This window comes from Gopherus flavomarginatus, chromosome 3, assembly GCF_025201925.1.
Source record: "Gopherus flavomarginatus isolate rGopFla2 chromosome 3, rGopFla2.mat.asm, whole genome shotgun sequence".
In the NCBI taxonomy this organism is placed as follows: Eukaryota; Metazoa; Chordata; order Testudines; family Testudinidae; genus Gopherus; species Gopherus flavomarginatus.
Window position 1 is genome coordinate 32,753,177 of NC_066619.1, and position 25,410 is coordinate 32,778,586.

Here is a 25,410-nt window from a genome sequence, read left to right on the forward strand (position 1 = left end):
GCATACATAAATGCATACGTCAAGAAGGATTTAACGTTAAATAAAACACATCGGAAGTTACCTTTTTGGTCAATATTAAACAAAGACCTGCACACATACATGTCTGTCATATTAATTGGGACATAGGCTAAGACCGAGCTTTTATGTCTACCCCTGAGTAAGGGGCAGCATGCTGCTGTGCCACAGGAGCAACTCAGTCACATAGTTCCTTCCCCGGTTCCTCTCTTGCTCCATAGGGGAAATAATCTGCTGATGGCCCCATCCAGTAGTAAGTTCCTTCTCCCTTCATGCTGGTCAGCACATTGAAGGGAGTGGAGTTGAGGCTGTACCCACTCCTTGTAGGCACTGATGTAGGGGGAGAGTAATATTCAGTGGGTATTTGCTTCCTCCATAGTCTGTGCATAGACTGGTGATATGGGTAGGTTGAGCAGGGGATTGAAGCCCGTTTTCCCCCCTTGCAGCCACCTGGGGCAAGTCCCATACATGCCCAGTTGTTCTTGCTTTGGGTTGGGAAACCCAATCGAAAGGGTTAACATGCATTTTACCAAACAATGAAAATACACTTCAATTTTAGTTCTGTCTGTAACTGGTCACTAAAAATAGGGAGGATGTTTTAGAATAAGTAAGAGCTAGTTTGCTTTCCTGTTCCAAGGCATTGGGAGGCAGTACTTGTTGTCTTACATGTTAGATGTGGGGAACTGGAGTCAGGAGACCTGGGTTCTAGTCACAGCTTTACCATTGATAAGTATGATATCTCAGTTTCCCCACCTTGACAGAATTCTGAGATCCTTGGTCGAATGGTGCTATGTAAGTCTAAAATATTATTAAATATTCTAACTGTAATGAAATTACATTAATAGTGTTTCAGCCTGCTCATGGTAAATTAGCCTAATAAGTCAACTATGAGCAACTCTCGCTGTATCTAAAAACAATAATATAGTATGACTTATAAAGCTGCTATGTGCATGTTACTTGGTTGTTTCTGTAACTTGAACAACCAAAATTAATGAAAGGTGAACTGAAAAGTTTTACCTGCTCTCACCTATGTTTGGGATTCATTTTTCACTCTGAACCGTCGATGATGTCTCTGCTTTAGGGACCTGAATAAGCTCCCACTTAAAGTCAATAGAAATAATCCCACTGACTTTGGTGAAATCAAAACTACTAATAAAAGTAATATTTTTGTCATAATACATGAATATTGAGGGAAATCAGCCTGTATGCAGTCAGGTGCAACTCCATTGACTTCAGTGGAATGGTATCAGGACTTACTTTGGCACTTTACTTATTAAAATCCTAGCTCCTTTCCAAAGACCTGCCAAGATACTTGGAGTGCTGTACAGGAAAAGAAGCAGCAGGGAAGGAAAACGAAAGGTTCCACAAATAAGTAGCTTGGTCTATCTCCCACTGAAGTAAAAAAGATGATTTCAGGCAGATGTCAGGGGCAGGGAGTTCCACATCTTAGTGGCCACCGTAGCAAAGATACCTTCCAAAGTAATGTGTGATAACACTTTGAAATAAAGTATCTGAAAGAAGGTCTGAGCATAGATACTTGTTAGGATGAGGATCAAGGAAGAGGTTTCATGAAAAGTATTGTGGAAAGAGATTTTCTACTTTTTTTGTTTTAAAAGGCATGTTAGTAATTCAAGTATGAACACATAGTCCATATTATATATGTGTAGAGAAGCAGGATACACACACACAAATAAAGAATTCTATTCATCTTTAAAATACTTGCTTAGATGTTTGTACATTAACATGGAGTCAAAGTACCAATGCTTCTTTTTGAAATTAGAGTTTTTAGGGTGTTTACAGATAAAGCAAAATTTCTCTAGGCAAGAGGTAAAGAAACAGATGAATTTTATTTTGTCTGATCTATGCAAACTAGAGATATTTCCAGATGCCAAAATTGTTTAATTCACAGACCTTCATATAAAAAAATACAAATGTTCTTACCATTTCCACAAGAAATCTGCAGCATCTCTTCTAATTAGCTCTAGCACTGAAGTTGCATGACCTTTTCTCTTACAGCCGAATTATGGTGCAAAATGCATTCCAATACGAGACAATGGCTTTCTTGTGCAGGTAAGATGTCATGCTTAATCTGTTTTAGAAATACTTTAGAGCAGGAGCTGTCTATTAATTATTTTTAAGCAGATGTTATTGTTCTCACTTTCATTGTTCTCAGACTGTTGAGTTTGCTGAGCAGCGGATACCAGTGCTGAATGAATACTGCGTAGTTTGTGACGAACCACATGTGTTTCAGAATGGCCCCATGCTGAGGGTAAGTTGAATGTGGCTGAGTTATGTGATGCATATTTTTTATGTCTTAAATAGCCATAGACAACAAAAACCTGTTAGAATATTCTCAAGTTATTCTGGACGCACTGCATCACAATGGTCTCTTTGGATAAGATTTTTTTTTTAATGCACATTAGATGGAACAAGCTGTCTAACGGGGAAGTTAATTACTGCCCAGCCATTCCTGTACAAATTAAAGTTCAGGAAAACACAAGGGAGACAGCAGGAGTGATCCCTAAACTTGCATAATTGCTGCTCACAGGACAAGACTTCCTAGGGTTTGTAAACCTACTTCTATTGGAGGGGTCAGAAGAAGGCAATAGCCTCAGGACCAGTACTGTGACTCCAAGAAATATCCCTCCTTTCATCTTCTCTGAATTAGCCCGGAACTTATCTTCTGCACCTGGGGAGTCCCAGAACTCTTGATGAAAAAGGAGGCAAGATAAAGCACTAGGGACTAAAATCTTGGCCCAGAATCAAAAGGTGGATTTTGACAGATCCAGGGACCCATTTTGTATCAAAATTGATGAAGAACTTATGTGTAATGCTCCAAATTCAGGCCGTGCGAACCTCAGTCTATCATTCACAGACTGATGGCCTCATGGAACGCTTTAACAGAATGCTGAAGAGCATGATATGGAAAGCAGAGTCAAGACAGGAAAAATTGAGATACCTTGCTACCCTACCTAATGTTTGCTATAAGAGAGGTTCCCTGGCTTCCTCTGGGTTTTCCCCCTTTGAGTTGCTATATGGTCACCACCCCCACAACATACTAGCTTTTGCCAGAGAGGACTGGTAAGAAGAGCCCAATTAGGGAAGGGACATCACTGAGTGTGTGATGCGGATGTGGGATAGAATAGCCCAAGTCACCCCCATATTGCGGGAGCACATGTAAGGAGCACAAAAGGCCCAACAGACCTATTACAATCATTGAGGAAAGGTTCGGAAATTCCAGATGGGAGATTGGGTAATGGTGCTGGTGCCCTCAGCAGAAAGCAAGCTCTTGGCCAGATGACAGGGTCCATACCAAGTAATTGAAGCTGTTGAGGAGGCTGACTATAAGATTTGACAGCCTGGTCACCAAAAATGAGAAATTCAACCATGTTAACCAATTGAAGCCCTAGCCAGACAGAGAAACTTATATAGTCACCCTAGAGACACCACCCCCAAAAATAAATCTCAAGGACAGATAAAAATATTGCCCAAATTGACCACTGAACAACATATAGAGGTCATCAAAATGATTGAATGGAACCATGATATGTTCTAGGAAAGGCCAGGCAGAACCATAGAAATCCATTACCACATCATCACGGATCCAGGAGTAAAGGTGAAGGTTAAACCATATCGGATTCCAGAGGCTAAAAGAGAAGAGATCAGTATTGAAGTTAAGGGGATGCTGGAGCTGGGGGTCATTGAGTCCCACAGTCAATGGTCCAGCCCAATCATTCTGGTATCTGAGCCAGATAGTACAATGAGATTCTGCAATTACTTCTGAAAAATTAAATGAGGTGTCCCAGTTGATGTCTCCTCCATACCTTGTATTTTAAGTATTTCCCAGATATCCCCCTAGAAAGTACAGTAGAACCCCTATTTTATGAACTAATTTGGAATTGCACTCTTAAAATAAAAAAGTTCATAAAATTACACACCTTAGTTAGAGTGGGTATAGTACAGTGTATGTATGGTGCATTGCATTGCTTTCTCCTTGTCCTTCAAACCACTGCAAAGTGATTTCCAGTGCCCCAAAGGTATCAGTACATGAAGTGATAAGACTTGTTTCAACATCACTTTCATTATGTGATTTTGTTCCAATCCCTGACCCCCGCCATTGAGAAAAATGGTTAATATAAATGGTCATTTTTCAGATTGGTGTTCATAAAATCAAGGTTCTACTCTATGGGGAATTTTCAATGGTTTCGTAGACTTTAAGGCTGGAAGGGACCTTTAGATATCTAATCTGACCTCCTGTAAAACAGAGAACATAGAATTTCATTCAGTTACTCCTCCATTGAGCCCCTTAACTTGGGATAAATCCGAGATAAGAAATTCTGCATAAAAGGGTAACAATTAAGATACTGCCTTGTGAAAATCAACTTTGGGATTACTTTACTTGCAGAGCACTTAATCTCAAGAGAGTCTGACTACACCTTGCTAAAGGGTTCTTAAACACTTAAGAGTCCTTAAACACTGAGTTCTGGAGTAAACCCATGTTAAGTGTTGAGAACACGAGGTACAGGTTGGGGTGGCTCTGTGCTGGGAATAGACAGAGAAAGTAATCACTGTAAATGTGCTGAGAGCTCCTTGGTTTGAGCTGGATTTCTAAGGCGAAATTCTCTCTCTGAAGCTTTACCAGGAGTTGTGGATATTTAGTTGTATTTGTGCCTATACAGCCATTTGTTGGGCATGGTATAGAGCTGCAACATGGCAGTGAGAGCCCAGGGAGATAAAATTCCTCACTGAGCTTCTTAGCATGCAGCAAGAGCATGATGTCTGCTATTCCCTTCAGATAGTGTAGCATCTCTTTCAGCCTCATGCTTCCAACTAGGTCCCCTGACTGGTGCAAGGGATGGTGTCACCTACCCATTCCTTTCCAGTGCTGCTGTGGTGTCTTGCATTTCAGGCTAGACATAGTGGGAATTAAAGTGTGGGTGCCCATTGTGCCCTCACCCCCTCTGCTTGAAATCATCCACCTGCAGTGCAACTGCAGTGGTCTATGCCTTTAAGAGATTTGGTAGATTCGACATGTACCAGGAAATGAAACCACCTAGATCTGATTGTGATGTAGACAAGGTGAGCTCCTTGAGGCCACAGTAAAGATCTGCTTGTTTGCATCTGGTTACACCTACCTTGCATACTTCTTTCAACTGTGGGTAATGTACATATGCATGTAGACCCCTAGTCCAGGTATAAATAGAAGCGTAGACCAGAGGCGTGGTTTGGGTGCGTAAAGTAAAAACACGTCTGGGGGTGTGGGTATGTACCCGAGTACATAACCTATACGGGTTTCTACTTACCAAGCCAGGCCTTCCTGTCTACACTACTGTTTTTATCAGTGTAGTGTCCCGCTGCCTCCCCAGTGCTGGAGTCTTTGTCCACTGCAGGAAAATACTCGCTGCAAGGAAAGACTCTGGCAGTGGGGAGCTGCTGAAGCCTTTCATTGCTTCCTTTCCTCTGCCAGAGCCTTTCACTGGTAGCTACACACCACAGTGTGGACACAGCCTGCTTTTCACAGTGCCACGTAGCTACATGTACACTACCTGCCACCTCCAGTGGTGGCATCTTGCGGGTGTAGCCTCTATGTTAAGCTGCCTTCATGTCAGATACTAAACCAAAGACGTTATAGCAGAAGAGTATAATTTTTATTATTATTGCTGACACTGCGGTAGAATGTTAGGTTCTGTACCAACACTTACTAAAGGACAGTTTGTGATCCAAAGTTTGTTCACCATCTAGCCATTGTGAATAAAAAAAACAAACTAGGAAGAAGTATCTTGAATCTGATCAACTTATTTTTGTTGAAATGAGTAATGGACTCAAAAGTCCTGACTTAGACTTGTCTGACTCGGAGAAGTCAAAACAATAAGCATAGGAAATACAAGAATACTGAAGTAACTATCTGTTTATCTTAGGCAAGATTGGATTAATTTAAAGTGCAATTGATGGACATTAATTAAATTGACATAATGGCAAATTTAAACACCATAAACCATTGCAGAAACTCGGTCCTGCTCAGCCACTGTTTCAAGTCTGAGTGAATAGTTAAACCTTGAAGCATGCTTTGGACAGCGAACTTGAACTCTGTCAGACTGGGCACAAAGCAAATTCCTGAATTAAGGGCTCTCCAGAAGAGAACACTCGACCCCAAATGATCATGACAAGGAATTTTCGGACTGTGAAGCCTAGTGGTTAAAATTTCCCCACTTTCAAATTTTCAATGATATTATTAATAATAATAATAATAATAATAATAAATTGATCAGAAAATATCTGGAAAAGCTGGTCAAAATTTTTCAACAATTGAAAAACGTCAGTGAAATGTCAGCACTTTGCTATTTTTGGAAATTTTGCAAAAAACCAACATTTTTTATTGGTTTTTCAACTTACTACAGCAGTGAGAGCAGTCCAGTCAGTCTCAACTGGTGGCATGGTGTCTGAAGAGAGAATGCAGTCTTCATGGGCTTCAGAGTGGCCAAGGAATTGAAAGTGTTGGTTCCTCTGCAACACTAACTTAACCTCCTTGTGTATATTATTGTATATCTTGTTTTATGTCTTATTACTGAATATGTGTTCATTGGTCTCATTTGCAGAGGAGAATTGCTATTGTTCCCCTGTTCCTAATTTATCTACTTGTCTGTCCTTACACTCTGAGCAACTCAGAATAGGAACTACCCTTTCTTGAATGTTTGGCAAGTACCTAGCACATTGTGGGTACTATTGAAAACAATTTTTTTTAAAGTTGTGAGAAGTTTCACTTTGTGCATATATGGAGACAAGTTATTTCAGTATTTCCAAACAGTGAGAACTCACAAGTTAAGGCCGTGAAAGCATGAGATCTGCTTAAAAATCATGAGATTTACACACACACACAAAAGTTGGGGTTTTTTAATTTGCATCCTGGATTTTAGCCTTTAGGGTGTCATCAGGTCATGTTTTTTAAACTTTTCTCCATAACCATGACAACTAAAATTGTACTACACGAAAAGTGAAGGCAGAGGGTCTCACAAAATCACCTGACTTCAGGAGCTGAAGCTTTAAGTAAAACACCAATGTTGCAAGATTTGCAGAAACTCAGGGGGATTAGCCACTCTGTTTTGTTTATCCAAGGAGCTATATTTATTGTATAGAATTCTGTCAATGTTTCATCAGAGGCAGTTGGAGCATGAATATTATTAAACATTTGTATTCCAGTAGCTCTCCAAGGTCCGAATCTAGGATCTCAATTCAGATCCCAAACTACAGTCACAAAATAGATTCTGAGAATTTCACTTTTCAGCGTAGCAGATGAAGGCCATTTTATATGGATTATCCATTCAGTCAGCTACACAATTTATAGAATTCTGTAAAGGGAGAATTACAATATAATACATAATTTGATAATGTGACTACCTGTTATTCATTAGGTAAGCTGCTACGGCAAACCTGAGAGCCATAAGTTAAGTGAGAAAAAGGAGATTTAAGAGAAGACAAGGTGATCATTTTTGTAGAAAACAAGAAAATGTACCTGGTAATTGGTTTTCTGCATTTAATCAGTGGATGGGCTCCAGTTCTGTCCTTGATGCTGTATAAGACACAGGAGACATAATCCCTAAAAAAGTTAACAGTTCAATTGATATGTAAACTAAGTGAGGAAAGAACTAAAGGCAATGCTTCCCCTGGTATGTTTACATGTTGGGGTTCTCTGTGGAAGGTGCATACTGAATTGGGGGAATCAACTGGGAGTAAGTTAATGCTGAGAGTATCAGAGAGATTGAGGGGGGTTGAGGTTGTGGAGACGGGGACGATTTTTGCCTCCTCTCCACTCTACAACATCTGAGCCTCATGGATCACTGAGGGAATTTTCTATCAGATCAGGAGAAGGCAGAATGATGATGCAGAGGCAACCCTTTTGTCTTGTGGACCTCCAATCCACTCCAGGTCTGCAGCATTTTCATCTCCTTCAGCCACAAAGCAAGAGCGGTAATTTCTTCCCAACAGCTTAGTACAGGTGCATTTTGGAAACTGAAAATAAAACTATAATAAAGAAATTGTGTTGCATTTTGGTGCTATAATAAAAAGGCAATAGTACCTCTTTAGTACAGTTTGAAAATCTTGCCATTACTTTAGAACTAGTATTTATATTCTAGGGAATGGGTAAATATTGTAATAATGCAGACAGCTGAGCTGTTACGTTATGAAAGAAAGAGACTGGTTTAGGAATCCAGCATATGATAATAGTACTTTTATTGCAAACATTTAAATATAATAAGCTGATGAATCATTAACAAAAGTGTTTATTAAATTTAAGCATCTGATTAAAATATGTATAATAAAAATACACCATGCTTGGCCTTTACATAACAGTGTTTGTAGTATGCATGTACCATCTATCAAATTGTCTGTGCTTTTTATCTGTCAATAGCCAAGGACATTGGAACAAACTAGCATCATTTGAATAGATCTTAAAGAAACATGGGACAGTTACAATGAGCAAGAACCTCCCAGAATGTATTCAGTCAGATGAGAAACAAAACCATATAAATAATTTTCCTTTGAATTGAGAAATCTCCTCTAGAGTGCCATCTTGTGTTGAAATCTCAGACTAAGTTCTCTGTAAAAACAGGGCAGAGGAATCCGTAGAGGAACACAGAAAAGCTCTGCAAAACTAAATGTGAGATTATTTCCTTTGAAAAGCAGCACCCTTGAACAGATGTTTCTGCTCTTAACTTTTCAGTAGCAGGATGTAAACAATCAAATACTCTGAAATACAGTATTTTAAGACCCTGTTATTGATAGTGTCATAGCATTCCTTCTCAGATCTGAACCTTAGAGTTCAGAAAATGAGATGCTAGTACCTGAATCCTCTAAGCTTAATTACCATCTTAGATTTGATAGCACTGCCACCACCCAAAAATATAGTGTTTTGGGGCACTCTGACCTCCCTAGCCTTCCCTGGGGACCCCAAGAACCCAGATCCCCTTGGGTTCTTAAATCAAGGAGAAATAAACCATTCCCCCACTTTTCCCCCTCCCAGAATTTCCCTCCCTGGGCTATCCTGAGAGATACTGATCCAACCTCTTAAATCACCATACAGAGAAGCATCTCCCTTCCCTTCCACAAAGAGGCAAACAGATTCACGGAAAACAAAGAGAGATTCTGTCTCTCCCCCTCCCGTCTCCCCCCCACCCGTCCTGGTGAGTTATCCCAATCCCCTGGAATAACACAAGGGAAACAAGGGGAAAAATCAATCAGGTTCTCTAACAAAAGAAATCTTTTAATAAAAGAAAGGAAAAAGTAAAGAATTATTTCTGTAACTTTAAGATGTAAATATACAGTGTCCTATAGCTTACAAACACCAGAAAGAGACTTTCCCCCCAGTACCAATACAAATTAAAATATTCCCAGCAACTACACATATAAAAGTAAACCAGCCAGATCCACAATTGCAAATAGAGTAAAACAATCAAAAAGCCTAAACCGCCTGTTTTTACTTACTATTGGAAAAGAAACTTAGAGAGCCTGTAGTAATGTCTGGTTTCTCTCAGACCCTCCGAGAGAAGAACACACAACGGACAAAGAACACACACAAAAACTTCCCTCCACCCTGTCTTCTGATTGGTTCTCTGGTCAGGTGTCCAGTTCCCTGCTTGTAACCCTTTACAGATACAAGAGACATTAACCCTTAACAATCTGTTTATGACACGCCCCCCAAATCGCAGACAGTGGGGAACCTCACTGGTGGCGATTTCTTCCTAGAACTCTAAAATAAACAGATTAATACAACACATGCACCTTTACATATACTACTAAGTATATAACTAACAGACTTGTACATTTTAAGAACACTTTTTAACTACTGGATTGTGGGAAACTTTCACGAGAGAGTGCATTAGCTACTTTGTTAGAAGCTCCTGAAATGTGTTGAATTTAAAAATCAAAATATTGGAGAGCTAAACTTCATCGAAGAAGTTTTTTGTTGTTCCCCTTGGCAGTATGAAGCCACTTTAGCGCAGCATGGTCGGTTTGTTGCTGGAACCGCCGTCCCCAAATGTATGGGCCTTACTTTTTCCAGGGCGTACACAATGGCGTAGCATTCCTTTTCACTGACTGACCAGTGGCTTTCCCTCTCAGACAGTTTCTTGCTGAGAAACACGACAGGATGGAAGTTGTGATCCGGTGCTTCCTGCATGAGAACTGCTCCTATACCACGCTCAGATGCATCCGTGGTTACTAGGAATGGCTTGTCAAAGTCCGGGGCCCTGAGCACAGGGTCAGACATGAGTGTCGCCTTAAGCTGAGTAAAGGCCTTTTGACACTCATCAGTCCACTTAACTGCATTTGGTTGGGTCTTTTTGGTCAGGTCTGTCAGTGGGGCAGCGATTTGGCTGTAGTGTGGTACAAATCGCCTGTAGTACCCGGCCAAGCCTAAGAAGGATTGGACCTGTTTCTTTGACTTTGGGACAGGCCACTTTTGGATAGCATCCACCTTGGCCTGTAGGGGGTTTATGGTTCCTCGACCCACCTGGTGTCCCAGGTAAGTCACTCTATTTTGGCCTATTTGACACTTTTTGGCCTTAACCGTTAGTCCGGCCTGCCTGATGCGCTCAAATACCTTTTCCAGGTGTTCAGGCCAGGAGTCAGAAAAAATGGCCACATCATCGAGGTAGGCAACTGCATATTTGCCCAGTCCTGCTAGTAGACCATCTGCCAGCTTCTGGAAAGTGGCAGGTGCATTTCGCAGCCCAAAAGGAAGTATATTAAATTCATACACCCCCGCATGGGTGACGAATGCTGACCTTTCCTTGGCAGGTTCATCTAGCGGTACTTGCCAGTACCCCTTGGTTAAGTCTATTGTAGATATGAATTGGGCACGTCCCAACTTTTCCAATAGCTCATCGGTGCATGGCATTGATAGTTGTCTGGACGAGTTACCGCGTTTAGCTTACAGTAGTCCACGCAAAAGCGTATTTCCCCATCTGGTTTGGGTACCAGAACCACTGGAGATGCCCATGTACTGGTAGATGAGCGGATTATACCCATCTGTAGCATGTTCTGGATCTTTCGTTCTATAGCAGCTTGGGCATGAGGAGACACCCAGTAGGGTGGGGTTGTAATTGGGTGAGCATTACCTGTGTCAATGGAGTGGTATGCCCGTTCAGTCCGTCCTGGGGTGGCTGAGAACAATGGGGCGAAGCTAGTGCACAGCTCCTTGATTTGTTGCCGCTGCAGACGTTCCAGGGTGGTTGAGAGGTTCACCTCTTCCACGCCACTGTAATTTTAAGATGGTAACACTGATATATCTATAACAATAATAACTTTACTTTTTCGGAATGCTTTTCATCCTGAAGGATTCAAATATAATTTCATTGTGGGTGAAATCCTGGCCCCATTAAAGTCAATGGTAGAACTCCCATTCTCAGGGGGGCCCATGTGTATATATGTATTACTCAGCCACCACTGAAATTCAGCCACCCTGGTGTGTAATGCAGTAGCCAGTGTGTTGGAAGTACTACACAACAGGTTTTAGGAATGGAATGGAAAATAACTGAACTACAGGGGAAGGTATATGTATGCAGAATATTTTAGCCAAGCTAGAGTTTGACCAGTATACTGGAATTAATGCCCAATTTCTTGCCAGAGGGCTGCAGGATCTTTCATGACCACAAGTGCTCAATACCTTGTTTTTTTACCTCTTCTTCTCTGAAAAAAGCCTCCTCCAGCAGTACCCTGCCCCTTGATGCCATGGTGGGGAATTGGTTCCCTGTTGCCGCTGAAGGACAATCTCTCAACATCACTACAGCATAACGGGTTTGCCATGCAGCCAAGCAGTGATCAGATCCAGCCCTGTGCAGTTTGAGATCACAGATTGAATCTATATTATCTGTCTGTTTGAAAAGACTTGAAGTTGAAACAAATATAATTTCTTCTGCCCAGACTACAACTATACCATAGGACAAAGAAGAGAAAAAAGGCAGAACATATGACCTGAATTTGGGGGAGAGGGTAACAGAATAAGTCCGTTTTCCAACCCACTCTACTCTAATATATTTAATCTATGTAGGTTCTTATACTGTGCCCAGTGTCATGGTCTCTAACATGTTCTTCAGCAGTGCTTTTTAAAAATTAACGTGAATACTGTGAGATTTTTGGGAAACATTACCCACAGTTTCAGGAAGAGAGATTATTAGATTATTTATTTCTGCTTGTTCTGTATCTGCCTTCCTGTAGGTAACAGTGCTTCCAGCTGTGCTGAATGTGCTCTGATCACATGGAAAGTTGAAGTCAAATTAAATAGAGAATACCTGGTCACAGTTGAGTTACCACTTCACAGTAGTGAATAAAGGGCCTTCCTAACGTTATAGACTTTTCTTCATGGCAGTGCTGTACGCCAATATTGAGACATTGAATTTGCCCATGCAGTCTTCCCCTCCTCATATTAAATAAAGAGAAAAGTCACCCATATGCCTAGCTGCAGCAGCAAACCAATTTTAGCTGCTGCTAGTACTGGTGATGTCAGATATCAGTATTATTTTTTCATTAGCTTCTTTAGCACTCCCTGATCTCTGAGGACATCCTTTTCAGGAATCATACCTAAGGAACATTGCGGGTCCTGGAATGGAAGGGTTCTATAGAAGTGCAAAGTATTATCATTATAGGTGCGTGCACACACACATTACTTTACTTCTGAAACCTTTCAATTCCATTTGTCCTACTGTCTTTTTACATAGGAGTGCTGTGCAATTCCATGGAAGTTACACAGTAGATGACATTTTAAGTCTTCTTGTGTGTAATTTTGCCATTGTGTTTTTAGTAAGAGGAACTATTTTTTTTGTTTCAGTGGCAAATTTGCCAGAAAGTATATTGTTAAACCGAGATGCCCAAAGTGCCTGTCTGTCTGTCTTTGGCATTTCTAATACATACCATCACAATAGCGTGTACACACCATTGACTCTGTTAGTGGAAAAGTGTCCCAAACATTTCACCTCCCTTGAGAAGAAATGGGGGTTTTAGAGGTGGTAGTTGAAAGAAGTAAAGCACTGGGGGAATGGGCATTGCCACTAAAGATTGGGTACTAAGGAAAGTATGTGATCTTCAGGGAATGAGATGTTTATTTTTTTGGGTGGCTCCTTACAGTCTCTCTTTTGTTGCCTTTGTTCCAGAGATGGAGACCCATATTTCAGGCTCTCAATTGGTGGCTCTTTCTCCCTCATTGGAGCAGTCTTTCTCATTGGCTGCATGTAAAGTAAATGGGAAAGGCTGCTGCAGTGTCACCATATTATTCCAGCCTTCACAGCCTCCTCCATGCGAAAGCGTTTTGGAAAGTAACATTCCACACTCCTGGTGCCTGCTCCATTATAAAGACATGGAGATACTAAGAGATGCACGAATTACTTTTTAAAGTTCTAACCACTTTTTTCCATGGTTTACTCCTTCATGTCACATTATTGGCAACCACTGGTATCCCGAGTGTCAAACATTTGGGGAGTGGTATGAAGCACAAGATACCATCTTTACTTTCCCTCATCTCTACATATCAATGCCATTAATAGTTTAACAAGATGGTGATAACATTTTAGTGGTGGCGGTAAGAACATCTGCTGTATGATGTAGTGTTTTTCAATGGAGTCATACCCAGATTTCTTTTATTCCAGAAATATGGTAATCAATTAATATAGAACTGTATGAGTTGGATCCTCCTGCTTGAGTGAATTTGTAGGCAAGTTATCTTTTAGTGGAAATACGGCAGTATTTTTCTTCCTTGGTTCAAGGTGTTATTGTAGAGCACTTGGGATCTATATTTAAAGAAGAGTGTTCATTATCACAGTGGTCACTATCTTTTCTGTATGTATTATCTTCCATCTACAACAAGAAAACCAGAATTCAAAATTGTGACATACAGCACAGTCTATATTGGTCCTGCGCCTCCTGCAGTAGAAATGGTGTACAACCTAATTCTCCATGTTTCAGTATAATATTTCTGTTGAAACTGGATGGTCACCCAATAAGTTGGAATTGAACACTTAGCTCAAAGGGCCAAATTCTGCTATCAGTTAACAAGTGCGACCCTGTTTATCTATATAGTTTGTATGGCTCCCATTTCTGTAATATCTGAAAACTTTGTCATTTTACAGAGGCATGGAAAAAAACATGGAAGTGACTTGTCTAAGTTCAAGGGAAGCCTGTGGCAGAGCCAGGAGTTAAGTGCAAATATCCTGAGTCACAGAAACATAGAAATTGCCAGACCAGATCAGACTCTATGTCCACCTAATTCAAGTAATATTCTTCCACAAAATGTGTTACAAGAAATAATGTTAGCTCTGGATAGTCTTGATATCCATGTAAATATACAATCCTTTTTTGAATCTTGTTAATTTCTTTATCTCAGGGACCTTATGTGGCAGTGAGTTACACAGTCTAATTGCACAGTGTAGTTCCTTTTACCAGTTTTTAATTTCTCCCTCTTTTAATTTAATTGAATGTCCCCTTGTCCTTGTGTTATGAGGCAGGGAAGACAAAAGTCATAATCTAGAGCTGTACCCACAATACAGCTTCCTCCTACTCTTGTTGCAGTTGATGAGAATTGCTTCTTTAGAACAGAATTTCTTCCTGGCCATTTAAATTACACTGGGCAAAAGTACACAAATCTCACAATAGCACCTGCCTCCCAACTTCCATTCACAAATAACTATTTGTTCATTGAGTTGTGGGATTTGTGGACATAACTGGGGTGCGTGTGGGCTCACTATAGACATTTGAAATTTTAGCCCTTACATTAAGCTTGGAGACTAGTCTGCGTAGTTGTGTGGTATAAGAGAGACAAAAGAAAGGTCCTGGTAGGCTCTGGATGTTTCAGCTCTATGGTAGTATATCATTTATTTAGAATATAATTGCCGTTTAGGTGGTATGAGCTCACAAACTGGAGGATTAGCAACTATTATGTTGCCATCACTCAGTAATGAGATTACGATATGACACACACACCAAATCAGACATGAAATAAACATACAAAGCTCAAGGGTCACTTGCAACAGATTCCACAAACTAGATACATTTTTTTCCCTTTGGTTCCAGCATACTGTGAGTGTTGCCAGTACTACAGCATCGTATCAGCACTTATCCAATGTAATCAAGGTAAAAACAGACAGTTTTCTCCTAAGGACAGCCCAATACCTTCCTTGTAAGAAGCTGAACACAGCACATATATTTGAAAAATCTTATCTTCACCACCAGCTCCTTTATCAGGAGAAGTGAGAAGATCTTTCATGGTTTCACCTTTGCCATTTATGACATCTGCTGTAAGTGAGCCTTCCTTGAGTCTTTATTTTTAGATCAATAGTAGTTAGGTGTGCCAGTCATGTTTCAGCCTCATTAGTGTGTGTGTGGCATCCCTCAGAGTACTTCAGAGGATGACACATTGCTCTTCTGAGCACAACTTCAGAAAGCTTTAGAAAATGACAAGATAAACCAGGTCAATATGAGCTCTGAGTATTTTGTTTGTTGTTTTTTTGTTATAGTTAATTTAAAGGTCCGGAAATTATATTAGACAACATGCACCCACATATAGGAATATGGGCACATGCTTTTGTAGTTGGAAGACCTACCTGCTATTCACGGCCATGATTTGAGGCAATGCCACTTGCTTTATAGCAGATAGAAAACTCTATGATTATTCTTTCTTGTTCAAAGCAGCTGTGACACTCTCAAAGGTGCTTTTGAGCATGGAGAGGAGGGATAGCTGAAAAGAAAACTCAAGATAACCCTACAGGGCTAAAAAATGATACAGTTTTTGTCATCTGTTCCTTGAGGCCTGTTAACAACCAGGGCTCTTACTTTTCTCTGGCTTTTTCCCACTGGAATAATTATCCCTCTGAATGGTCTTTCAGCACTGATGTTCTTCGCTCAGCCATCAGTTTTGTGACAGCCCTCTAAATGGCCTTCCATTTATTCTCTGCATCCTGATTAAAAATAAAATATCTTTCAGACTGCTGATTGTTCTGTCATAAGCTGTTTTTGCTTAGAGAGAATGACAATACTGTTCTTCAGACAATACAGAAAGAAATTGCACACATTCTCAGTGGTGAATGTTAGCATATATACTCTGTTGACTACAGCGGATTCCTTCCAGTTCATTTCTGGATGCAATTCAAGTTAATGTAAAACACTATATGGCTTACGTCCTGACTGTCCAAGAGACTACATCTCCACATCATCTTGTCTAGGCCAGAGATTCCCAAACTGGGGGTTGCACCCTGCTTGGGAGGGCAGGCAAGGGTGGTGATTTGAAAAGCTTTAGGAGGAAAAAACGTACTGTGCACATTCAGAGCTGAGTGGCCAGAGAGCCACCGCTAGCAGCAGTGGAAGAGTAAATGATCAAATACATTTTAGAACCACTGGTCTAGACAAGAAAGTTGTAATGATTTAACTAAATCAATTTAGAAATGGATGTAAGCTAAATCAATATCAAGTGTTCATAAAACAAAATAAAAGTATCCACAAAATGGGGTTGTATCAATTTAAAGTTAATTATATTTTATGTATTTATTTACTTATTTATTTGTATTGTGGTAGGACCTAAAAGCCAGTCATGAACCAGGACCATATTGTGCCATGCACTGTACAAAAAACGAATGAAAAGACAGCTCCTGCTCGGAGACACTTACAATCCAAATATAAGACAAGAGACAACAGATGTATACAACAAACAGACAAAGAGAGTTCAAGGAGACTGGTCAGCATAAAAAGCAGTGGCCACAGCACACATCAGCTGCCTTACCATTGTTGAATTTTTGTAAACAGCTCACAATATTGCCAAATATTCTCATGATTTTCTCGCAAGTCTTGCGATTTTCTTAAAGCCCCGGTTCCTGGCATCAGCTTACTACTCAATAATATCATCCTTCATTTTTTTATTTTAAGTATGTTTCTAGCTCTGTGTAAACTCGTGAGTGGGAATGGCAATAAAGCTGTAAGTTTCAGTGCTTTTAAGACTCTTTCCTCAGGGCTTATTATCCACCAGTCACAAAACCAGAAAGAAAATCACTGGGCAGAAATTCCCAAAAGGCCTCCCTGGCTTTAGTCATCCACAAATCCAGACTCCCCTTCCTTTTATACTCTGCCTGGTATCTTGGTATGACCAGCCAAGACATTCACTCTCTAGAGACTGCAGTGTCACTCAGTCTCAGTTTTCTGTCTGCATACTGTTATACTCTTCAACATATACATTGAAGTTTTAGAGGAAGAGTCAGCACAGATAAGTACAGAGAACTCACTCTTATATGTTCCATATAAATGCCTCATCAAAGAATTTATAACACTAAGCCTTTATCATTGCTTCCTCATTTATTACTAGTCTAACTTTTATTAGTCCACATCATGAGTGGAAGGACTATATAGGTTGGCCTATTGATAAGTGTCAAAAAATATCATTTTTATGTAACAAGAAATAAAAGAACTGATCTTAAAACAATCACTTCTCCCAGGACCATTGCTTAGTTAAAAGTTGATCTGTAAAGGATGTTAAGAAAAATTGGACTTGTGCTGCGTTTTACTTCTTCATGATTTTTAAAGAAGATTGGCAGATTTTTGTTTGTTTGCTTTTGGGGGAGGGGTGTTTCCTGCTCATCTTTTAATTTAAGAATATCAGGAATGTAAAATCTGGTCTTATTTGCTTTGTTGGAAGCCCAAAGGGAGATAAAAATATGTTTATTGTGAGCTCTTAAAAGTTTAAAACCTTAATTGAAAGGTATGGAATCTTTAACATAGACTTCTTTCATTCAAAAATGTTCATTAGGCATTGAAGTTAAATTGTTAGCAAAAACAAATACAATGCAAAGAATTTTATACAGCCTGACTTAAAATCTCATCACCTCTTAACAGCTCAATTTTTACTCTCCTGCTTCTCATGATGTCATCATTTACACAGGCTCCCTAGTATCACACTTTGAAAAAAGAAGTAAAAAAGGACACATGCCCAATTTTTTTCCCCTTTGTATGTCACTTTTAACTTGCGTAATAACTTATTACACTGCTAAAGGTGGGCAGACTACAAAGCGAATTCAAAACACTATGAATTCTTTTGCTTTATGGCAAGCATAGCTGAACTTTGTCAGTGCCTTACTGGGTAGTGAAATTGAATCAGAGAACAATTTTGGTTATTCATAACAGTCAAGATAGGAATTCTTTTATACTTTCCTCACTAATGTGAATAGCGAAGTCACCTTTCAAAATGTGTAAGGATAGGAATAGTGGCAATAATAAATACCTTTTGTCTCGTGTGCAGTGGCACAGTGAATTGGATCATGTTGGGTTTAGCCTGCTACCCAATGCAATGTAACATAGCAGATGAAATAAATCAAATATATGTCACACTATTAGACCTGAAAGATGATACCTCTTCTAAAGCAACTGCAGTGACAACGTTTCAGTGCTGATTTCAAGTGGTTATTTAAATAAAAAATCTTTGAAACCAAACCAGTGCATATTTAAAGGGCTATGAAACGAGTGAGCAGAACTATAGCATATGCTTATTACTGGTGAAGTAATTTCTTGAAACCAAATCCAACTACATTTTATGTTTGTTTGATGCAGCATTTGGTACACTGTTCGTTTCTGCTGAGTGCTCTCTATTGGCATGAGTGTCTGAACTTAGAAATTCTTCCTTTATTATCATGGCAGTGAAAGACTCATAGTGTTTTAGTGGTAGATTTTCAGTGGTACCTGGCATAATAGCTTCCTGTTTGACATAATTGTAAGTTTCATAAGTAATTGTTTAATATATAATGTACTCACCAAGCAGTAACTGAAAAGTACATGTTAGGCCATTTTTATGTTCCAGTAGAAATTTCCTGTTTATTTCAATAATTTCCAACAAAGGATCTAACCTATTTTCATATGCTTTTTTGCCTCAACTAACTGTTCACTAATTCTTGACTATTTAGATTATAGACAACTTTGGCCTTAAATATGTGAATCTAGTAATAATCTTTCAGTGGTAAGCAAGGGTTTGCTAATAAAATGTGAACTATTGGAAAACCTAGAGAGCCTATTCTCTTTAATTAAAACTTAATTATGTTGATTTTTTTGTTTCTATCCTTTTTGCTTTATGTGAATCTGCATACAAGGTTTATTTTGTAAGTTGGGGTGTAAATCTACAACGCTGTTGCCTGCTGCTCATTAAGTCTCCATGTGGACCCTGCTTCCATGTACTAAAAGTTCCATAGTTGAAACAACAACAGATCAAAGCACACTACAGATTTTTTACTATGTGGCAGCAGAATCCACATGGCCACTAAAAGTGAGCAACAGGCTAGAGCGTTGTAGATTCATACCCTAGCTTGCCATGCATTAAATCACCATATGGACAAGACCTATCATTGTTACTCAGCTTTGATATGTTAAATTTGTTTCTCTTTTGTTAAATAACTGTAACTGAATCATTATAAATGAATGGTTTCATAAAAGATGGAGGTGTCAGTCACAGCTCCATAGTTAAGGATGAATTGAATTTTGCACTTAAGGCAGGGAAAAATGCAGTGTTATCTTCTTCAAACTTACAACAGTTACTCTATGAATACAGAATGAATTTTCTGAGGATTTACAAGTAAATCTTTAGTTTAGGAATTAAAATTAAAGTAGGTGTGTTTAAGAAATTTAGCACCCACTGTCTGACCTTTTCATTTGTCCCAAATGATCTCACTAACAGAATAACAGACACTGATGGAGAATTTTTCAGTTCTGAAGAATAAAAGTGAAGAATTACTATTAATCATGCAGGGGGAAAGTATTCAGTGTAGCCTGTGCAGAAGATTTCAGTGGGTTTTAATTATATGGGAAGTTTTGAAGAGTCTGATAGAGCAGAGTTAAGGTTATTTGGGTGCTCTCACTGTGAATTTTCATACTGTAAAATGTTTGGATTTCCTTTAAATTTAACCAGAACTGTGAAAATCCTGAGTTTATAACACTTGGTTTTGGGATAATTATAACATCCCTGTAATGCAATTTGCCCTAGATTACTGATATGTACTCTCAACATTTATGGGAATTAATATGCATGGTTTATATTTATATTTTAGGTGGTACATTGAAAAACTAATACTTACAAATTGGAATAAAAACACAATTAACATTTTGTTGTTGTTGTTTTCTCCTTAGCCCACAGTATGTGAACGGGAGCTGTGTGTTTTTGCTTTCCAAACTCTAGGAGTAATGAATGAAGCTGCAGATGAAATTGCCACTGGGGCTCAGGTACAGCTATATAATGTTAATGGTGTTGAATTTTGTATAACACATCCAATAATTTCTATTAATCCGTTTTTGCTAATTTTCTTCATATCTCTGCTGTTTGCTAACTCTTATGTACTCCTTCACAGTGTGCAGAGACCAGTAGAGATGTGATTACATACTTTACTGTATAGGCGGGATATTCTAACGGTACGTCTACACTATCCGCCGGATGGGCTGGTAGCGATAGATCTATCAGGGATCAATTTATTGTGTGTAATGTAGACATGATAAATCAACCCCCAATCGCTCTCCCGTCGACTGCTGAACTCCAGCTCGGCGAGAGGTGGAAGCAAAGTCGACAGGGGAATGGGGGCCGTCAGTCCTGTGCTGCAAGGATGTGAAGTAAGTGATTCTAAGTTGATCTAAGATACGTCGACTTCAGCTATGCTATTCTCGTAGCTAAAGTTGCATATCTTAGCTCAATCTCCCTGCCAGTGTAGACCAGGCCTAAAGGTGCTCATTAGGCAGTTCCCAAATTCTGCTCCTGATGAAGCCTAGGGGACGTTTACCATTGATTTCAATGGTGGCAGAGTTAGGCCAATGCTAAGTGCTTTTGAAAATTGCATTCTTTCTTCTGCTGAGTTGAATTTGGTCACCTGGTTAGGTCTGGGCTGTCCATTTATCTTGTTGGAGATAATTCCTATTTTATCTTAAAGAGCAATTGTTACTCTCCGGCAAATGCTAAGCCCTCTTCTTTTCATGGTGTTGGGATACAGCTGTCCATTCTACATCTGTTGTTTTGATTATTAAATAACAGTGGGCACCATCCTGATCCATTGTTACTACACTGTTTTCTTCTCTCCATTCAGAGGAGCAGCCCTTTTAACATACCTTTGTTTTTTTACTCTAAATTTGTCTGTAAGTACTGGCAGGATATTGCTTCTTACCCTGTAGTTATTTGTTTTCTTCAATATTTTTCTTTAGAAAATCCTGTTAAATTGTATCTTCCAAATTGCCTTTTTATCATATTTTATTAAAATTGTTTAAGAACTTTAATAAGTTGGGACAGTATCCATTACAAAGCCCCTGGGGGCTGAGTGAAGAATTACACACTGGTTGCTATATTCTTTCCATGGTTTCTAAAAACAGGTGTGTAGTGGCCTGATTTTCAAAAATATGAGGACCCACAGGTTTCAATTAACTTTAATTGGAGCTTCTGAGTGTTCAGCACTTTTGAAAATAAGGCCATTTCACTTTGATTTATATATCCGATTTTGAAATTCTTGTCCTCTTCCTTCTGTTACCCTTTCAATTAATTCCCTAAGGTAGCCCTCACTAGGTTGTAATTCCCAAGATTCCCCCAGCTCCTTTTTTAAAAGCAGGTGCTGTACCAATCAGTCATCAGAAACAATCCTCGGCTATGGCCAAAGAGCACACACCACATCTCTTGAGGGAAGAGTGTAATGGCACCTCCCCCAGTCCTGAGCATGCTTTGTACTGGCCTGGTTTCCTGTTTAATTTAGAGCAGACTTCAAGCTGCTCTGAATTATACCAGCTGCCAATGGTCCCAGAGAGAATCAGTGAGTAGTTAGTAAGTTCAAGGCATGTGCCAATATGCCAATAGCAGGGTGGGAGTGGTATAGGAGTCATGGCTCTGTCTCTGCACAACTAGAGGATGTTGCTACACTGGGGTGATCCATTCTTGGGTAACTAGGCCAACTTTAGAACCAGAATTCACCAGCTGTGTGGCATAAAGCAGAAGCACTACACTGGAGGATTTTGGGGCACTGCATTTAAAGATTTAGGGTCTGATCCTACTCCCAATGGGAGTTTTACCATTGACTTAATTGCAAGTTGGTTCAGGGCAGATATCCCGAAATAAAATAACAAATCAAGTATTTTCATATCCTCTAAAATCCAGGCTTATGCAAAAAGTAGAGTAAAGCAGGATTTCTGAGGATTGGTGCCAGGGAGAAAGATTAGAGTTTCACTAGGAGTTGGTCACCTAACTCTCTTAGGATATGAATACTTGTGGCACTTTAGAGACTAACAAATTTATTTCAGCATGAGCTTTTGTGAGCTACAGCTCACTTCTTCGGATGCATAGAATGGAACACACAGACAGGAGATATTTATACATACAGAGAACATGAAAAGGTGGAAGTATGCATACCAACAGGAAGAGTCTAATCAATTGAGATGAGCTATCATCAGCAGGAGAAAAAAAAACTTTTGAAGTGATAATTAAGATGACCCATAGAAGGTGTGAGGAGACCTTAACATAGGGAAATAGATTCAATTAGTGTAATGACCCAACCATTCCCAGTCTCTGTTTAGGCTTATGTTAAGTTCTCCTCACACCTTCTATGGGTCATCTTAATTATCACTTCAAAAGTTTTTTTTCTCCTGCTGATGATAGCTCATCTCAATTGATTAGATTCTTCCTGTTGGTATGCATACTTCCACCTTTTCATGTTCTCTGTATGTATAAATATCTCCTGTCTGTGTGTTCCATTCTATGCATCCGAAGAAGTGAGCTGTAGCTCACAAAAGCTCATGCTGAAATAAATTTATTAGTCTCTAAGGTGCCACAAGTACTCCAGTTCTTTTTACTAATATAGACTAACACGACTGCAACTCTGAAAACTCTCTTAGGATATGTCTACATGTTGAGCTGGGGATTGAGGAGACACATTTACACTAGCTTGCTAAAAATAGAATGTAGCTGTGGCAGCATGGGAGGAGCTAGTTATCCAGAGTTCATGCTCATCAGGTACTCTCGGTACGTACTTACTCCACCATAGGTACACTTGGTTTTTAATCAATGAGAGCTAGCACAAGTATGTTTCCTCACACCGGGAAGCACACTGCCAGCTCAAAGTGTAGACATACCATTAGACTCCTTTGAGAATCAGCACAGATACCTAAGTCTGAAAAGTTCTCCACGTCTGCAGGTTTTGTAAATTGGGAAGAAAATAGAGCATCTTAATATTTACTGTGAATTTTAACTTTTCATTAAAAACCTGGGGGAGGGAGTTGCTTAAGTAGCCTTCTTGTTCAGGACATATGAGGTCTCCAGTTATTCCAATTGCCAGAAAAGTTTTTATCAGAAGAAGATTGTTCATTCATGCCAAGATAGCAGAGGAGGAGGAGGGAAAACAGTGTGACTCACTATTGCACAATTCTTTCTGTCTTTCCTGATGATTCTCATTTTCATTCTACTTCTCTAAACGGAACTCAATTTTATTTCGCTTGAGTGATTGGATCTGATAACTTTTAGAACAACTTGAATGATGAATCAAGATACAGTCCATCTGGAATGATCGGCGGAATTACAAGTGCTTCTTAAACAAAACTCATCTCATCCTCAAACTTATTTTCAAATTATGAAATTTCTGATGCAAATTTTGTTTAAAACTGAGTGTATGTTACATGCACAAACACATGTACGTGCATTAACCTGGGGCAAATTCCAGGAGATAGTGCACGGCACAAACATTCCAAGCTATGCTGTAGTCTCTGTAGCAGCAAGGAAGAAGAAACTCTCAGTGTGGGCCATGAACTGTTCCACTATTGCAAATCTAAAAGGCAATACTTCCCATGGTTTTTACAACTCTGTTCTCCAGGGGAGCAATGACCTGTGGATCTGTGTGGTGCAGATCCACCAACCTTGTCTTTGCACCCATCCCCCATCCCATTCTTGCTTCATCCTTGAGCAAGATTGTTAGCTGTTATCTGCTACATTGTGCACAGGTATGCATATCCCTTGTAGAGCTTTCTTCGTTCCTCCTAGAGCATCTGGGGTTTCCACACATGTACAAGAGGAATTAGGGTTTGCTCCATGGTAAATCAATATACTCTGCATTACAGTATATTTAGGGCCAAACCTTGGTCCCATTTTGGGAGATTTTTGTAGGATTTGTACCTTAGGGCCTGATCAAAAGCTTATTAAAGGGGCTGTAATTAAAGCCATTAGTGCTTTAATTACAGCTGTGTTTACTCTATACTTTAGAAACACACAGTTTTTAATTAAAATGTTCTTTCCTACTTGTGTATAATATGAATGCACTGTATACAACAGATGGGTTTCTGTCAGTTCATGAATTGGTTTATCAATTTTCTTGACATACTGCTTATTCCTCCACAGTATTACAGACATTTGTCAACTAAACCCAAGTTTCTTCTCAAGCAAAATTACTGCAACATAATATTTATTTAATCCTTGGACTCCGCGCACTCACAAAATGCCTCAAAACCACTGTAGACCAAATTGTACCTTATGTAAGATCCTCAAACATATAGTAAAATGCATATTTTTGAAATGAGAAATTTCATTTAACCCTTTAGGGATCTGGAGACAATGATTCAGATAGCTCATCTAACATGTAGCATTTTGTTATACCTGAACAAAATGCAGTCTATTATTTTAAGTTTACGGTACAATTGTGACTTCAGCTACACTACCATGCAACTATATACCTTGTAAAATCAGATGCTACTGTATATCCACAGCCATATTGTACAAGCCATTCAGTGAATAAAGCTAGTGAATCTGAGGCATTGTGTTCCACAAAGATTTTCAAAACTGGCTTAAGTCAAATTTCAAAAGATGCAGACTAAAATATGAGTATGAAATCACTTACAGGCAGCTGTTATTACAAAATGCGGTATTACCACTCCTGTGACTTACGGTTTTCAACAAATATTCAAGCATTGGAATTCAATCAGTGGTCATCATTGGTATAATAATTAAAGACACAACATCAAACAAGAAAATTCTATGATGCAGGAAGACTGAAGATAATTCTGGAGAGACAAATAAATTATTGAATCCCAAAATAAATAGTTTTCTGTGACAGAGCCATTTCTTTATGTATGATTTTCTTTATTTTTAGGTGGTTGATTTATTAGTATCCATGTGTCGATCGGCATTGGAATCACCCCGGAAAGTTGTCATTTTTGAGCCATATCCTTCCGTAGTTGATCCTAATGATCCTCAGGTGCTGGCCTTTAATCCAAGGGTAAGTAGTTGTCTCTTCAACAGGTAAAGTTTGCTTTTAGTCATGTGTTATATTTCAAAACCAGGTCCAGTTCCACAAAATAATGTGTCTTCACACTGACAGATATAGATTTAAAATGCAGTACATGTACAACAGTGTTGCCATGGAGCCTATGAAATGTCGTTTT

The 25,410-nt window shown here is 39.3% G+C and overlaps 1 protein-coding gene across 1 annotated transcript in view; it reads left to right on the plus strand.

Moving 5' to 3' along the window:
* Positions 1–25,410, plus strand: part of PARP8 (poly(ADP-ribose) polymerase family member 8) — a 190,795-nt gene that overhangs the window by 133,430 nt on the left and 31,955 nt on the right. The window contains exons 13-16 of the mRNA XM_050946920.1: positions 2,032–2,085; positions 2,189–2,284; positions 20,152–20,244; positions 25,119–25,244. Of these exons, the coding sequence (XP_050802877.1) occupies positions 2,032–2,085; positions 2,189–2,284; positions 20,152–20,244; positions 25,119–25,244 (369 nt within the window). The remainder of the gene's footprint in view (positions 1–2,031; positions 2,086–2,188; positions 2,285–20,151; positions 20,245–25,118; positions 25,245–25,410) is intronic.